The 18,608-nt window shown below is 40.6% G+C and overlaps 1 protein-coding gene across 2 annotated transcripts; it reads right to left on the minus strand.

Annotated features, from left to right (window-relative positions):
- Positions 1-740: 740 nt before the first annotated feature.
- On the minus strand, positions 741-17,799 carry galnt7 (UDP-N-acetyl-alpha-D-galactosamine: polypeptide N-acetylgalactosaminyltransferase 7). Of its 2 annotated transcripts, none has more exons than XM_034605089.1 (15): positions 17,246-17,799; positions 15,117-15,228; positions 14,022-14,340; positions 11,252-11,418; positions 10,988-11,118; positions 10,366-10,445; positions 7,886-8,068; positions 6,244-6,361; positions 6,031-6,153; positions 5,585-5,700; positions 4,708-4,810; positions 4,495-4,593; positions 4,224-4,352; positions 3,982-4,012; positions 741-3,000 (listed from the first exon to the last, which is right to left on the minus strand). In XM_034605089.1, the coding sequence occupies exons 1-15, from the start codon at positions 17,366-17,368 to the stop codon at positions 2,894-2,896; spliced, it is 1,941 nt and encodes a 646-aa protein (XP_034460980.1). In that variant the 5' UTR covers positions 17,369-17,799; the 3' UTR covers positions 741-2,893. The 2 variants fall into 2 exon arrangements, with proteins under 2 accessions (XP_034460980.1, XP_034461060.1); XM_034605169.1 differs by lacking the exon at positions 7,886-8,068 and adding an exon at positions 8,312-8,494 and having other exon boundaries at positions 17,246-17,744.
- Positions 17,800-18,608: the final 809 nt, after the last annotated feature.

The following is an 18,608-nucleotide window of genomic DNA, read 5'->3' on the forward strand; positions in this document are numbered from 1 at the left end:
TTTTACTGTAGTAAACCAATGGGGAACGAGCACGATGGCCACTTCAACCAATCACAGAGCGGATTATGTAAGAGTATGCAATCCAATGGCAATTGCTTCTTTTAACAGTCAAAGTCTGTTTATCTAAATCACTAAACAGTGGAGGTTGAGAAATTCTACATTTTTATAATCAATCTGACCTGTGTAAGAAACCTCAAAAGAGCAGGGCCAAGGAATAATAATAAAAAAAACATAAAACAAAACAAGATTAGCAGCACTACTTTATAATACAAGGGTTTAGTAACCAAATAAAGTTTTAGGATTTTGGTTATAGTTTAACATTTTCCTGGGTCCAACATAACCCGACTCCAGCACCATCTAAAAAGGGGCAGACACTTGTTTCCCTGAAATTACAACAACAAAAAACAGAAGGCAGTGGTTGTAGTACAAATCAGCTCTTTTATTTCCTCCATCACCCACTGTTTAGCCCATATTATTAAATTTCTGCTATAAGTTAGATATTTACAAGATCATTCAAGGCCCTTCACAAAATGCATCATGATCGTCTTTAAAAAGAAATCTATATACATTGTACAAAACATTGCATACATGATAATCCGTACACCAAACCCTCTTCCCTTGCAAAAGCAAAAAAAAAAAAAAAAAGTCAAATTTTTTCATTTTGCTTTTTCCCCACCATAAGTTGTGCATTTCTCAATTACTTCATTCCCCAACCAAACACCTCTGCTTTGACCTTTTTGAATGTGTTTTCATTTTTAGACAGGCAGTTACTAAGTCACAGTCAATGGGTCAGCTACTGAATTACTCAAGACTGTCAGTAAGGCAGGAAGGTCCTGAGTCCTCAGCCAGTCAGATCACTGCGCTCTCTTCTAAACCATCTAAGTGTCTGTAAAGTCATTCAAGCCAATATAAATCAACACAAGTAAATGGAAACCAATCAAGTTTTCCTAAACAAATACAGTGTATGAGTTTCTTTTACTAGGGTGCATCAGAAAGCATTTTCTCTGAGGGATGGAGCACTGCTGGTTCAGACATGGCACAAGGAGAAGGGACCTTCAGGTGATGCTGTATGTAGGAGGACATTAGCATCACTTTGTTTTCAACTTAGAAATTTTACTTTTGTCCTGGTCAGTGTTGATACCATGTGCTAAATCATTATGCTTACTCGTTAACTAAACTCAGCCTGTCATAATACTGTATAGCTTCAAGCTAAAAGTCGTACTTTGACAAGGGCAGCCAAGAATGTCTCTCATACATTGGGGAGTGCATGTGTGTAAGAGACCCTGTTCCCATCTGCATGACCATCTGAGTGGCTTGATCACAAGTGGACAGCACTAAGATCAGATTTGAACATACTCAAGACGAATAGACAACACATTTTTGATCCGCTCACTCAGACCACGTTCAGAGATGCTCTGAGACACGTGTGGCCACATTCTTTTATCAGTGTGAATGTGTCCTGGATGACATTGAAGGACCACCTACTTAGCTGACGTACTCTGCCCCAGTGGGTTTACGTACTCATTCTCAAACAAATACAAGTCGTAATCATGTAAACTGGCTTTGTCCATGACTGGTAAAAACACCCTTAGAGATTACTTTGCAAGTGTATCAAATATCTTGGGTGACTTGATTTGTCAGGAACACACCAGGGGAATAGACTCAGGCTGTACTGTTTATTCTTTTCTTAATGTCGGTCAGACGAGACATTGGTATTTTATTGCTGCTAACAGCACATTTTGTTTTTGTTGTGAACACAAATGATGTACATGCTTATTTGCGGGGAAGTGAGATCCAATCACAAGTGGTCACATGTAAAGACACATTCTAATGGTGGGGGTCAGAGCTGTTCACTTGTGATCAGATTACTGGACACGCATGTTGATGCCAGATATGAATGGGGCCTAAAGCTACAGGAACTGTTCAGTATAGGCGTGAAGTTTGATTCCATGTGTGTTAAGTGAGGACATCCTCTCCACCTGTTCTCTGCTGTGGCCTCAGACGAAGGCTGATGTAGTTCAACTGACACTGGGCTGTTGGCTCTACAAGAAGCAGCTGACATTTTCACATGTTGATTGTTCATATAAAAAAAACCAGCAGCTTATGTAATACAAACATCCACATGACATCAACAAATTCAAAATTCAAATGATAAACTTTCAAAAATATGGACCTGGCTGCTGGTTCCCATTCACTCACCCGAATCATCTTTGATATTTCCAATAAATATTTTTCCAGCCTAAAGCTCACCTGAACCTGACCTGCAGACAGCAGCCTGTGTTATGTACAAACACACTGATGATGTTACCATCTTTGGTAAGTGGCTAATTAGTTTAGTTGATTGAAAAAGTCTAATTAGAGCATGACTGTTGAATAGTTAGAATGAATGTGAGTCACTTCATATAATTAATGTAGTGGTTTAGAAAAGACCTGAGAGCCCAAGAGAACAGACAGAGATGGGGCCACCATGTTTCAAGTTCAGTGTTTGTCTTTCTGAGGACCAGGAGCTTCAGCCTCCACATCAACCAATTCATCTGCCACCTGGAGTGTGTGTGTGTCTGTGTAAGAGTTGACTACAAGGACTAAAGTTAGATGGAGGCAGGACTTGGCTGGTGCCAGTGGTTTCGGGCTGAAGCAGTTAATTGTGGATACTCAGTATCTCCAACTCTGACCACTTTCACTCCATCATGGTGGAGGTACGCTGACAATGACTGGCTCATAAAAGGAACATCTTTTCTTCAGAAGGACAGTAAACTGTAAACAGTAGACTGTAAACGTATAATATGAATGTGTTTCTTGGCATGGGTTAATTTGTGTGTGTGTGTGTATGTCCTCATACAGGCCTCTCCAAGCTCCCAATAGTCCTCTATGTGTAGGTCAGGTTGTGTAGTCCTCATACGGCCAATATATTGTTCATTTCCCATTTCTGAGTGGTTTTATTGTTGTCACAGTCTGATATGAACAATTTGTGGAGCAGGTCGGAGCGGTCGAGACACTTCCCTGTTAGGAGAATACAGATGAATATTACTAGAAAACCCCAGCAACAAGAGGTATATTTGATCCATGTGGGTTCCTGTATCCAGTAGGGGGGGTTTGGTCAAATATGGATCTATTAAGGGGCCCTCAGATAGGAAAATTTAATTTGATCTACTTTAAGCAAAAGTGAAAGTGGAGCTCCGATGCTTGTTTAAGTTTTCCACAACAGTTACCTGTCAAACACGGCCTCTATAACTCCTGATGTTTGAAGCAGTTACACTTACTTTATTTACACCTGCGTTAAAATGCATTTTGTGTGATCAAACTGCAGATAAAACCCGATCACATGACATTACAGGTAAAAACGCACGCATACACAACGCAATGTGTCCCATAAAATGAAAAATACATGTTCCCAGGTTTAATCCTGTGTCCCTGCGTTGACTGTTTATTGATCTTATTTTAAAATCATTAGCATAGGCTGTGACCAAAATCACTCACTACTATATAGGGAGTTCGCCAATTTATGATGTATCCCACAATGCATTTTGAAAAGTAGCTTACAACCATTAGTCAGCACCCAAATAATAATTACCATCATGGATTGCTTTCGCGTTGAATGACAAACAGCCGACAGACTAAATGAGAAAGTATACTGAAATTGTGCCATGCATTGTTTCTACAGGAAGGGGTGTATATCTATATATCTATATAGATATATATAGTTTGGTTTCCTCAAGACGACAAGCGCGAGACATATTTGGGAGTTGTGGCGCTAAAATATGTGTAATGTGAGCAAAGCAGCACATCACAATCTGCATCGCCTACAAATAACTGATCACACGTTAGTGTTTTTCTCTTCCAACAGTGTTATCTTAAGGGCAATAGTACTATAGCACTAACAGCTTAATCCTCCTTCCACTGGTAAAATGTTGATTGTGAAAAACACATGAAAACAGTGTTTTTTGTAAAAAAAAAACCAAAACAACTAGTTTAGATATTTACCTGTTGGTACATGAGTGAACCGATGGAGATCCTGGAAAGATAGGGAGAGAAACAGTGCTCTTATTCATTTTCCATAGTGAATCATTGTGCTCTCATCTTTTGAATGCGTGCATGTATGTCACAGGCTGCCTCTAAGGACAAGTTTCAGACCAAATAACTGCCAATTGTGGACTACTTGTCCAATTTAGGACAATTTATGTCTAATAAATGTCTCCAAAAGTGACCAGTGTGTGTGTTTTCACCTTGAAGAACTTCCACTCATTGTGTTCTTTCGATTCACAGTGTGTGATAATGACAGCGGAATTATCTTCTCCTCTGGTCAGGCACTGGTCGTATTGCATCAGCTGGTTGGCTTCATTGATACGGAACAACTACACAAGACAGACACACACACATAAAATAATCACTGACTCCAGAGTAAAATACTAAATGGCATGAAGCAGTTAAAACCTTCATGTCGAAAACTTGACCACAAGCTGACAAAGCAACACACCACATTAATTGTTTGATTACCTGGTTACCCCCCATTCTGTGGCATGGTCCTATTTCCAAATTTCCTCCATTAGTGTGTCCCATACTGTCAATACAGTAGCTTGTCTCGAAACCCCGAATCTATACATACACACACACACACACACACACACACACACAATATGATTAAACAATCTATCTAATTTAAAAACCATGACAGAGACAGTAACTATACGTGTGTCAGTGTGTACCTACCTCCCCCCATTCTACATTTTTAGGAGGCAGAGGGTAGTGCAGTGGAATGTCGTACGCTATTTCCTCCATGAACCATTTGAAGCTCTTGCATCGATGTTCCTCCCTAACAAAAGGTTCAGCCAACAAACAACAAACAATTTATAGACAACAATTATATATTTATTTCATAACAACTTCTAAAAGTAAAGGAAGGAGGTTTGATCCCAGTCTCAAGTGTCTCTTGGTAAGATACTGAACCACAATTACCCCTGACGGCTTTGCCAAAGTGTGAGTGATGTGTGGTAGAAAAAGTCCTGCACCAATACTCAATTACTTGCTCTGTTGACAATCACTGAGGAGCAGGCAGAGTAACGTAGATGGTAATGGACTGTATTTATGTAGGGCTTTTCAAGTCTTATTGATGACTCGACACTACAAGTCACATTCATAGAGTGCTTCTATTCACAGCTCCTTTTCTATCCAACATTATTCTCACACTGCTGGCACAGCTGTCAGGGACAGTTTGGGGTTCAATGTGTGGCCCAAGGACACTTTGGCACGCAGACTGGGTAAACCAGGGATCGAACCACAGACCCTCTGCTTTTGAGCGACAGCCACTCGTCTGTTTAATGCTCTGTTCAACTGATTCAGACATTTGCATCCACACATTCAGCTCCTCTGGGTATTGTCGGCAAAAGTTCAGGGTTGCAGTGCAATTGTGAAAGCAGCTACCTGTACATGATGTACAGGGGCCTTTAGGTGGGTAAGTGGGAGTTAAGTGAGACATTTAGAGATGAAGAGGAGTATGATCAAGTAAGACAAAAGAATGGAGACATTTAAGTCAGAATATTCATTAGAAATACAGAAAAAGTATATCTGGTAGTAATATATGTTATACCTGAAGCGTTTAAGCTCACTGATGTCTCCGTAGGCTAGAGTGAGAGTTTCAGGACGACTGGCGTAGAAGTAGTCCTTATAATCATCCCACCATACCTCCACCACACGAACATAGTTCTGTACACACACACACACACACAGATGTGCTTTTATAATATACAGTAAGTATTGGGAGGAACAGACAACATGCAACAACATCTGATTAGATCTAGAACGCACTAGTTCTAAAACTGCACACTGGTCAGCAGATGAATAAATGAGACACTGATGGTTTCGGGCATTTTTTATTGATAGGGCAGTAAGTGTGAAATGGAGAGAGAGTGAGAGAGAGAAAGAGAGAGAGAAACCATGCTTAAACACAGCTTTACAAATGTGATAAAAAGAAAAAGCAACAGAATATTTACATTTTTTTTGTTTATGTCTTGAATCTACACAAAGCAATTCTACCTTCAGAGTGGGTGAGGATCCAACGTGTGCAGGCGGAGGGTTGCCTTGCCATCCCTGAAGTCTGTAGATATGTCCGACACGAGAACACGGTACAAAGAGCAGCTGGCCGCCACACTGCCAGATCTACAGAAATATTCATAAACATTGAACATTCCTCTGAAGACTTGAAATCATCTGTGTTTAGAAATTCTGTAGTTGAACTGGACTGTTTACCTTGTATGATATTTCAAAATTCTCTCCTCCCCATATCTGCAGTCCTGGATCATATAGACCCAGCTCAAAGAAGAAGTCTCTCTCTATAGCAAAGAGACCACCTGCCATAGCTGGAGACCTGTGGGTATATAGAGAGACACACACATCCACAGACAGACATATTCATACACGTGCATCAGCGTGTTCACTTACAAGGCTACTGGGTTTACCAGGTTCTGTATTAAATGATCACATCATCTTCTTTATTTAGCTTGGTCTGAAAATCTATTATTTTCTGTCCAACATTACTTAAAGCAGTGTCAGTGTATTATTAACAATGGTGACAACACAGAAAAAACAAGAGCAGACTGACAGAGAATCAAGCAAAATAAGAAATTAGTGGAAAAAAAGACAGACAGAAAAAGATGATGGATGAAAAGGGGATTGGGGAAAGGTGGGGTTAAGTGTGCCCCAGTCCGAACCCAATTCACACCAGAAGTTCCCCTTTTGACCTGTTAACATGATCTCATCATTTCCACAGCTTTTAGATTGGGACTAATGTTTTACTGAAGTCATAGCCCTTTAAAAGGCCCTGTAATTTCAGTGGGCTGAAAACAAAATGTAAGTTGGACCCCCCAAAAAGAGGAAGGTGTTGAGGAATTTTAGCCATCCACGCATACTCCCTTCTCTCTCCAAGCAGTACCCAAGGTCAGGTTATAGATAAAGGGCCTAACAACACTACATTGTAGTGTCTACTTTTAGGGACTTTTGTATCTAACTCAGATGCACCAGACAGAGAGGCACCAACTTTAACTCTAACTAACTCTAACTCTTTTTTACGTATTTTATCATTGGCAAGACGCAAGGACACAATGTGATCTAGGAATGCATACTTTAGGCTTAACTATCCAATAGGATGTGAACACCTATATGTAACATAGAGAGTGACAGCCATTCTAGCCTTTCCTGGATGTGCTGTTAGAATGGGTGACGTAAGTAGAGGAAGATATATGCGGATGCTGTGGAAGACATCTTCAGACTTGAGGGTGACAATTGTTCATGTTACTCTGTTAGTGTTGTTAGTGTTATATTGTTCCAACTTCTGGTCTCCTTGATGCATCAAGTCTACATCAAAATATTGTGCATAAGACATCAGCTGCTGCCTGAGTTCTCCTTTCACCAGCTTCCAGTAAACTCCCATAACAGAAGGGATTTGCTAAATTGCACTTAATTACACAAAAGCCAACCGAGAATCAGACTGAGAGATGATGTATGAGAATAAATCACATTAAATTAAGAGACAGGGCCCACAACACATCATGGGGAAATACCAATTAATTCCCAGTAGTAGAGACATAAGAAGACAAACAGCCAATGCACAGAAGAGTTGTAAGGTAACCCCCATCAGGGGAGAAATAGGTATAGTTTAGTTGGTTAGTTATCCTAAATTAAATATACTAAGTGTGTGTATTAAACATCAGCTATTGGTACATGTACGCCCTGGTCATTGTATTTTTGTTTCTGAGATTAATCTAGGCAGTTGTGCTGACATGAGTTGGTGTAGGATCAGCTTTTTTCACAAGTTAGTGATGCAGTAGAGGACTGAAAGTCATTGTTGCTAGCCCTTGTCCTCACATTAGTCAGGAGGCATTGTTTTCTGTACCTATATGGCTCAGTCTGAGTTTTTCTGAGTGATTTTTCTCTTTCTCCCAGAGGAACTCGCTTCCAGAGCATGCTCCAATCCCAGGCTCCTCTAGCAAAGCCATCCTTGTCCCCGCCACCCTGGGCCTCGATGGTGAACTTCTGGCCATGGATGGAGTCGATCAGAGGCACCGTGCACACCGTTCTGATGGAATGGGGGTGGGGCCATTCATACAAGATACATGGGGGGAGGTGTACAAGAAGGGAAAGAAAACAAGCAAATACAGACAGCAGTGCCAGCAAAACAAAAAGACATGGGGAGGGGTGTCAAGAGACCAAGAAAGAGTGAGACAGAGCAGAGGATAGGACAGTTGGGATGGAGGGATGGGAGATGGAGACACAAACAGAACAGGGATGACTGTTAGAATGCTGGCTCAGGATCGTGTACCGGTAGGGTTGGGTGGTATGCTTTCGATTGTCCCTCTCTCTCTGGCTAAGTGGGACTCTCTTCCAGAGAAGGCTCCAGTCCCATGCTCCTCTAGCCAGGCCGTCCTCATCTCCACCCTGCTGAGGCTCGATAGTGTACTCATTCCCATCTATATAGTCTATCAGGGGCACTGTACATACTGTCCTACACACACACACACACACACACACACACACACACACACACACACACACACACACACACACACACACACACACACACACACACACACACACACACACACACACACACACACACACACACACACACACACACACACACACAAAATTTCCAGTAGTGTGTGCATGAGACCAATAAATTGAATTAATGTGGACCTCAAACATGATTACTCCACTCCGAGTAGCTCACACATAGGGAATTTGCATCTCTTATTACAGGATGGCTTCAGATGCATATACAATATACAGCCTGTATATAGTGTACAGTGAGCCAGTATTGGAAGATACAGTACTCAATGGTGTGGTGTTGGTAATGTTAAAAAAGACCCTTCTTATGCACACCAGTGAGCCAGAACATTAGGCTTTTTCAAATTCATCTTGAGAGCAGGCAACATCTCAGATAATTACACTTTGAGGCCTTACATCTGCACAGTTATTTTAAGTATCTTCACTTCCAGTCCATAGAGAGCAGCTGTGGCTCTCATGAGATCAAGGTGCTGTAATTATCTTGGCTACATGATGCATGCCGCCAGAGCAGGTTGGGATCAAGTCGGACAGAAATCCAACTGGTTCCAATATTCAGCAACTACCATTCATCAATTCTATGCAGTCCTAGCTTATCTTGAATGATTGCATGATGAAAAATGGATGACACAAATAATGTGGATATTCTTATAACAGCTACACGTCAGGTCTAGGATGTATTGAACAGTTAGCAAACAGTCTGTTCTCGTAGTCAACATGTAGGAGAAATTGACAGTTGTAATGTAAACCCTGAAGATACTTTTATGTGGGACAAATTTTTATGGCCAAACAACTGGGTCCCGCAAGGCTTATAGGGTGCTCCTAGTCAGCAGCAGTGAGTGCCTGACAGCAGTCTAAGGGGGGATCAACCACGAACCAGCAGCAGGGTGTTGTGGGATGGGCTATATGGACTGTAAATACTACATTTGTGGGTTTCTCTCCCAGCTTGCCGGTGATTCGCAAGGCATTCTGGGTACCCCTTGAAGTGTTTGGTTTGAAACCAAGGGGAAGGGCTAAGGGGTAGGGCCAAGGGGTGAAATGGGATTGGGCCTAACACTTGGATGTCTGTGATGATGAACACCTTTCAGCTGAGGGACCAAACGTATAAACTGGCAGCAGGGTATTTTGGGATGGGCTGAAACGAGTGTGATCTGTGGCAGCTCCACCTCACAACTTTCAGCACTAAAAGGATCTGCTGCTAATGTCTTGAGCCAGATACCACAGGGCACCTTCAGAGGTCTTGCAGAGTCCATGCCTTGTTGGGTCGGACGAGTTGTGGCAGCACGCAAAGGACCAACAGCCTATTAGATGGGGTGGTCATAATGTTCTGGCTCATCAGTGAAAACTCTATGCATGAAACTAAAATCATCCACCCTGTGTGATTTACTGTCTTTAACCCTCAACTGACTGATATATGTGAGGTTTCAGAGCTAATAAGTGATAAAAGTGTCACTTCATCGGGACAGACAGTATAACCTGTAAGAAAAATAGTGATGATTGTGTCTTTGATCAACCTTTACAATGAATAAGGTAAATGACAGATATACAACTGGATACCATTATTGATGAAGTGCCTGCCTGCATGTACCAACTGCAGGTTGTTGTATTTTTTCATACTGCATCAAACACACAGAAAGTACCAAATGTGTAAAAGAGGAGATGTGCTGAAAAGGAAAATCGCAATGTAATCATCTGACTGCAATTAAGTAATAAACTAGTCTGTAAACAGTGTCTGCTGGATGATGACCATTCTTTATATGGGCAGCTATGATAACGTGTGAGTACTGGTGCATGTGTGCGCATGTGTGCTACCTGTCTTTTGAAATGGGAGCAACCAGTGGAGCATACCAGTTGATTCCCACCTCACAATGAGCATCCAGGTAGATCAGTACCTAGAAAACAAACACACACTAAGGCCCAATCCCATTTCACCCCTTGCGACATGACGTTATGTGAAAATACGGGATTAGCATGCAAAAAAAAAAGATCGCTAGCGTGCTCGATATTTAAAAAAAAAGTTTGTTGTGAAAACATTTTTAATACAATGAAATGATATTAAACTAAGATATTACAATCATTATTGTAATTTTTAAATCCTTATTAATGGAGAAAATACTACATTTGTGGGTCTCTCTCCCAGCTTGCCGGTGATTCGCAAGGCATTCTGGGTATCCCGAGGTTTGAAGTAAGGGTCAGAAAAATCTCCCCTACACGTGAACACGCAAAACCAAGGGGTAGGGCCAAGGGGCGAATGGGATTGGGCCTAACACTTGGATGTCTGTGATGATGAACACCTTTAAGCTGAGGGACCAAACTTATAAACCGGATGTAGACTTTTGTAATAATAAGACATTTATAAAAAAATTATTATAAATATTTACACACAGTAGGTCAACAACAGTAGCTCTAGTAGAGCAGTAAGAGCAGATGATACCTGTCCTTTATTGGCCTTCTCTGCTCCTATACTCCTAGCTTGGATCAGTCCTTCTCTCTTCTCATTTCTGAAGAGTTTGACAAGACCATTCCATTGCTTGATGTACTCCTCCAAACGCTCCTTCAGATGGACTACATGCACGCACGCACACACGCACATACACAGCTTATTTTTGTGCAATTGTTGCTGAATTTTTCGAGGAATAATCACATTTAATGCAAGAGTCAAATTTTTCCAACCATTCATGTGAGAGAAGCAACCCACCTTTGTTGCTGAAGTCATCTATCATGACTATCTCTGCCAGGTATCTCCTGGGAGTCCTCTTGATGATACTGTGGATGGTTCTCATCAGTGTAGACCAGCCTTCATTATGGAAGACGATCACCACACTAGAGGTTAGCAGTCTGTCATCATAATTCCAGTATTTACACCTGGGGAGGAGGGACAGATCAGTTAGATGAATTCAGAAATGTTACAGGTTCCCATTAGGAATGCTGCTGCTTCATATGAATCCAATATTCCTTCAGTTCAGTAGTCTGGTCTTTTTTGCAATGGCTAAGTCTCCAAGCAAAAGGGTCTGAGGATTGTTAGACGAGATGTGTTGGATAGATCTCCCAGGAAAGAAATGGATACCGACTTAAAATGTGCATCATCAGACGGCAAAATAATTGAATGTTGCCATCCTCACTAGTCTGCACAAGAAACACTTGTCAGTTAAACTCATTTTAAATATTTTATTAAAATGCAACACTGTTATTACATTATTATTACATTTAATTTAGCTGAGGCTTTTACCCAAAGCGACTTACAATAAGTGCATTAAACCATGAGGGTACAAACCCAGAACAACATGAACCAAGAAAGTACAATTTTCTTCAAGAAAGCTAAACTACAAAGTGCCATATAAGTGCTACTAAATCGCTACTTATTATTGAATTTTTTTATTCAAGGTATAGTCGGAAGAGATGTGTTTTTAGTTTGCGGCGGAAGATGTGTAGACTTTCTGCTGTCCTGATATCATTGGGGAGCTCAGGGTTGAGGGTGTTACCGCCAAGGAGGTTATGTTTTACACTGCCGTCTGTCTGTTTGTTGGTCTGACAAAAATTGCTTATTTTATTGAAACTTGGAAGGGTTTGGGCCAGGGAACAATCCATTCACTTTTGGAGCGGATTTGATTAAAAGGCGGATTAAGAATTTCTTTCTCATTGTGAGCAAATTGTTTAAAATTTGTAGATTTCTCTAGAATTAATGCAGAGATCTTAATGAAAAAATCTGGTATATATAATGAACAGATTGAATTTGGTGCGGATCGGGATAATAATCTCTTGGTGATCTTTATTGAGTTATTGTAAGGTAACAAATACAGCTGAGAACCTTCAAAATAGTTGCACTGTAGGTGTATAAATTTCAGTTTTCAACCTACGCAAACACAGACACAAACATACAATGTTGTAAGGTGCATATGGACACACCCTTAAACACACATCTGATCTTGTACAATGATAATGAATATTTATATAACTGCAAGTGCTGTATATTACAGTCCAGACTCATGTTTCTCGTTTACTTGTGGATTCTTAGCATTCATTTTTTTTAAACAAACACTGCTGTTTGTATGTGGACAAATCTAAAGTAACAACAATCTCATGAACATCAGTGGTCTTGAAGACATGGGTTTTCTGGTGTGTTCCTGTCTTAGCTGGGTGTGAGTACAGTTTTCTCTTTATTGCTGGGTCTTAAAGGGGACATAGCATGCAAATTCCACTTTGTTAGTGCTTCTACACGTTAATGTGGGTATCTGGCATGTCTACCAACCCAAAAACTCTAGGAAAAAAACACTCGCGCATTTTGTTATGGTTCCTCTAAGTCAGAAACGTCATGCTTGAGTGACTCGATTGAGCTTCCTGGGTTTTGTGTCGTAACAAGGCACTGGAAGTCTCCCTACATGGCCTTGGTGGTCTTCATGGTCTTCATAGCCCCCCCCCCACCCCTCTCTTTCTCTCTCTGTCTATCTGCTAGTGTGCTTGTAGTGGATGGGCAGAGGGGGACATTTAATTATGTGATTGGGAAAATTAAAACTCCAGGACAACAGAAGGGGAATACAAAGTATGGGATGCATATTTGATAATTTATATCATATAAAATATGTAATTTATATCGTTTAAAATCATGGGGGGAGAGGGGGGAGGGGGGAGCTGGCTCATTAGCATTTAAAGGAACAGGCACTCAAAACAGGTCACTCTGTGGAGGGCTGTTTTATACAGGGTAAAAAGGGTGCTGTTTTAAATGATCCTTGTGGTATTTTGACCAAAGTATGTTACAGACATTTCATTAAGACCCCAAGGAACCATATCAACTTGTGGTAAAATGGGCATGCTATGTCCCCTTTAAATTAATAAAACATGCTGGAAAAAAAAAACATTGGATTATTTGAAGACTGAGTGATCATCTTGTGAAAGAGCTACTGAAGAAACTTAGTGGGACACAGAGGTGAAGTGATGCCAATAATGGTGCATTTATGATGTGCTATTGTGAAGAACCGGCTCATCCGTCCTGACCTGTAAGTGTGTTCAGCAGGGTGTGTAAAGGTTATTCCTTACTGCCTTCTCCCTGTGTTTGCTTGAGAGACAAGTTGATCAACAGCTTAATATTTACATACTAGACAATCAGGAAGGTGCATACAAATAGCCTGCCTGCGTGCGTGCATGCATGCGCATCAACAATTTCCACAAGTCCAGACACTCATTTGTCAAATTTTATATCTGGCCCAACTCACTTTGCTTTACTTAAACTTAACAAGGAGACAGTCCACAGGGATTTTGATTTATTCTTACATTATTTGACTTTTGAAACTTGGCCTGTACTTCAGTTATTTTATCCAGGGAGGGATTTTAAATCACCTGCCAAGTGTAGTGGTCAATTAACACAGACATGCCATATTAGGAGAGCCTTTCATAGTAGTGTGGTACAGTGGTAGGGCTATCAGTTAAAACAAACAGTATAATGTGTAAAGAAGGTATGAAGAGAAACTCACTCTTCATGGCGTATATCACTGATGGTTCTGTCCAGTGAGATCATGTCACTAGCCACCATGTTGAAGCCAAATTCTTTGATGGAAGCCTGGACAGAGTCTTTATACTCTGGACCCAGAACAAATGGCTTAGCTCCCTCACCAGGACCATCGGAGACCCCTTGAGGCTCTGGTTCCTTTGGCTCCAAGTTTCCCAGAACACCTTTCTTTAGGACAGGGTTGTCGTAGGAATGTGAGTGGGGCCTGAATGTCACATACTGCTGCTGGATCACCTGCTTCTGGTTGGGCTGTTGGTCAGGGTTCGGAGGATGATTAGCTTCTCCTAGACACAAAAAACAGTACTCAATGGATGACACAAAAACCCATGACAATTTTTTCTGCAGTAAAAGAAAATAACATAAGATAGACTAAGATGTCCTTGAGGGTGGTCCCCTCAGACTGTTTGTGGGGACAACAATAGATATTGATTGTCACACTTAAACAGAGAAATGGATAAATAATCTTTTTTTTTTTTTTTCTGAAGTAAAAGTGAAGCCAGTGTACCACGTTTGCAGGGATGCGCTTCCACTGATTTTAAAAAAGTGGCCAATTACAGCATCCTTACAGCAGGAAACCCAACAAGCAGTTTTCACAACAGCACATTCTGACGGAGATAATGTTACACAGGCATGTTTTGAGCTGAGTGAACAGAAGGCTAAGAAGTTGAATCCTCATTCAGAATGAGAATTAATAAAAGGAACAAGAATAATTGTTCCAAAGTCAGTTTGTTTTAAAGAAGCATAACAGAGCAGATCACTGAGATGAACGAGATACTGAAAAAACACTGGACACAAAAAGTAATCTGATGATAACTCCTGACATTGTTTTCATATGGAAATATATATTACTATGTACATAACGTAGTAAACAAGCCAGGTTATCCATCCAATCTAATGAATGATGACTACACTGACAACATGTTTTACAGTAAGCTGCAAATTCATCACTTCAGAGTAGAAGGCAGAAGATGACATCTCAGAGCCTGACCACAGCTGCATGTTTTACTCATGCTGGATGCATAGCTATCTGTATTATGAGATGTTTAAAAATGAAACTCACCATGTTTGACTCTGATGGCGTTGAGGTCAACTTCCACCCCCTCCACATGAGGCCAGGGCACCACAGGCTTAAAATGATCTGCTAGCTCTCCTTTAGGCAGCAAATTGTCATCCTGCATTAAGGGATGTGACAGAGGCCAGTATGTATTACACATATGCATTTTTAACATTACATCAGATATTAACAGTGGTTGAACATGTTGGAACAAAGCATTGCAAAATTTGTCTTAAACCCTGGTTAGTGTGCTAATAGGGAGGAAATAAATGTGCTTTATAATTTGCATGTAAATTATTTAATAACAGGGTTAGTTTTCTTCAATTTTATGCTTGAATGTGTTAGTCAGAATATCAATAAAACAAGTAATGTCAGTAACTGGTGGTCAATAGATACCACCCATGACCCTTTGTTATTTTTGTAGGACAAGATTTCAAAGAACACTGATTCCATAATTTAGAGAGGGGTCATTAACAAATTCAAAGACTGTGAATAAGTGAGTAGAGTTATATATTAAGGCCTTCTCCTTAAGCAATGAATTCTCATTGTTCAGTAAGAGTGAATACAGGAGGATACATTCATGATTCAAGGATAAATAATGTATCACCTGATCATAACATTTAGAGAGGCCGCAAATATTTAAGTGAAAGACTGAAAATAGTTTACAATGATTCCATTTAGCAGCTGAATTGGAGTTCATTGTAATATTCCTAAAAGTAGGGAATATTAGGGATCATGACAACCGTTTACATATCTGTCGAGTTCAAATGTTCAAACTGTCATCAACTGTAAACCTAAGTTTTGTGAGACAACTGTATGACTAAAATACGGGGAAATAAATACTGTGGGAAATTATATCAGCATTTCTCACAGTTGATCAAATAATCATTAAACATATCTGCTAATTAGTTATTAACAAATGTAATTGTTAGCTACAGCCCTAATTTCACTGATCTTAAAAAAGTTTCTCTCATTCCAGTTTTACAGAATATTTATTCATCATCATCATCATCATCATCATCATCATCATCATCACTTGGAAGCAGCATAGACTGCCCTACCTACCTACTAATTCACAAACATCATTCAGAAACAACTAGGTCAAACCACAAGTCAAATTCAGCTCCAGATTATTGTGATACGTTCATTATTATTATTACTACTACTATTATTTCACTATATCGGAAGTACTTCAAAGTAAAAGCACAACATTTGTTTTGTTTCTGTAATGCTTTATATTAAACTGAATAACAAAGCATGTATTTAAAAAGTTATATTTTAAATTATATTACTATTTCTCACTGTATCTGGACTTTTTATTATTATTATTATTTACAAAAGACATTTAATCCAGTCATCGAGAAAATAATCTGCTGATTAGTCAATAACAATATCCTAAACTACAGGCCTAACTTCACTGATCTAAAGAGAGTTTCTCTCATTCCAGTTTTACAGGATATGATAATCTATCATCAATCAAATCCATCATCATTAAATTAGATTACATATCACATGTCACTTAGCTGTCGCCTTTATCAAAGCGATTTACAATAAGTTCAACCGTGAGGGTGTGTGAGTTTATATGATCATCATCACTTGAAAGAAGGATATGCTGATACGAGCTCCAGCCAACTGCACTTGAATCCGGACAGATTCTCGTTGATACCCATTGATACGAACGGCATGACTGAGCTGAACTCCTGCCAACTCTTAACTAACAACTCAGTTCCGCCTAAGGAGCCAATGACACCGACATGGTGACATATGCGGACATGCATCCTGGAGTGAAGCCTTTACTTGTTATCTGCAACCCAATATAGGAACTAGTACTAATGTGACTGCTGGTCCAAACGTGTCTATTCATGACAAATATCAAAGCAGCCAGGGGCCAATCTCCATGACAACCAGCGTAGTATGGCTAGCTGAATGAAAGCGTGATCTCGTGCGTGTAATTTTAGGAGTGATGACACCTTCCACCATTATCAGTCTCCGTCCACACGCTGCTTTCACACAGCTAATGTGATAATGTATTTTAACACGTTGTGCTTGAGTTATGCTAACACTGGTAGCACTTGACGCTATGCGCACTTCCTTCTGTTGGACACTTAGAGAGAACTGATTTGCTGTTGACTCACCCGTTTTCCAAATGAGCTTTCATCCCTGGGTTTCGGCGATAGAGACGACCAGAGCACCACCAAACCGAGAAAGATCCCAATGAAAAGCAAACTCCGTAAAACGAATCCCACTTTCAGCCTCATGTTGGAAGGTCTTCCCGAGGAGACGGGCTGCGGATAGCTAAGCTAGGTTCGGTTAGCCGATACTGCTTCGAGCTAGGGCTAACCGGCTGGTACTGTAGCTAGCCAGGTAAAGGCAGCTAAGAAGTGAGTAGCTGCTGATGTTGGCACTTGCTCGCTGACAGGTAGAGGGTGCGGCTTCACCCTGAAGTGTCGTGTTCCTGCAGGCCGGGGGGAGCGCTCCTGTGTCCCCGCGTTGGAAGTGGTGCTCCTGCCCCGCTAACCTTCCTGCTGACACGGCTCCGGTGGAGCTGCCCCTGCTCTTCCGCTCTGCCCAGCCCGCACACACACTCCTGAGGCCGGGTTGAATAGCTCTACTCTGGCCGCTGTGCCTCCACACTCTATCACGTGCTCAGTATATTGCTTCCCATTTAAACTCGAAACACCCGACTTGTGTCCCTGTGCTTCTGACAGCGCGTCGAGGAGATAGGAACAGGTTTTACTCGGTGCTGAGAGACGTGGTTTGTCTGGTTCCTCAGCCCACACCTGGGAGCTGGCATGCGGGTCACTTATTTCTTTGGTCTGTGACCCATCTGACATTCAGAAGGAATGCGGGTACGACAAGTCTGAAGTGATCCAGGGATCTAACATATAATAAAAGTGTCAACAGGCAGTGATTTTTATTTAAAGTATTAGAACAAATACATTATTTATCTATATTCTGCTGTCATCTTTTTTCAGCCCTGAGTGAAAACCATAGACTTTACATAAAGCATGTGCAGAATTGGATCATAGGTGTGTACAGGGAGTGACCTGATATGAACAACCTGTTACTCCAGGCAACACTCTTCATCCACACATCCAACTGGAGGACAACGAAACCCCTTTGATCTGTATTTCTCACTTTGATCATCTCACTACCATACAACTAATAATGGATAGTAAACCTGCAAAGTCTCTTCTCAGACCTTATGAAGACCTAAAAATAAGAAGAACAGACGTATTACTGTGATTTTATAATTACATTTTTATTTTCTTAATTACATTATTTTTTTGCATAGCGTGTCTTGATATTGGGTTAATATTTGACTTCAATGCCTTGACGTATGTATATCAAGTTTGCAATTAAAAAATAGGTGTGTACAGTAAAATCGTTCCATAAGTGTCATGGGTCTTAATGCCTTACAGCCTGTAAAAACGGCATGTTTAAGTTGTCTTTGTGAGTCGTGAGTTAGTGTGTGTAAAAAGTTCTGCACCATGTTAT

The sequence above is a fragment of the Hippoglossus hippoglossus genome, chromosome 1 (assembly GCF_009819705.1).
Source record: "Hippoglossus hippoglossus isolate fHipHip1 chromosome 1, fHipHip1.pri, whole genome shotgun sequence".
Taxonomy (NCBI): Eukaryota; Metazoa; Chordata; class Actinopteri; order Pleuronectiformes; family Pleuronectidae; genus Hippoglossus; species Hippoglossus hippoglossus.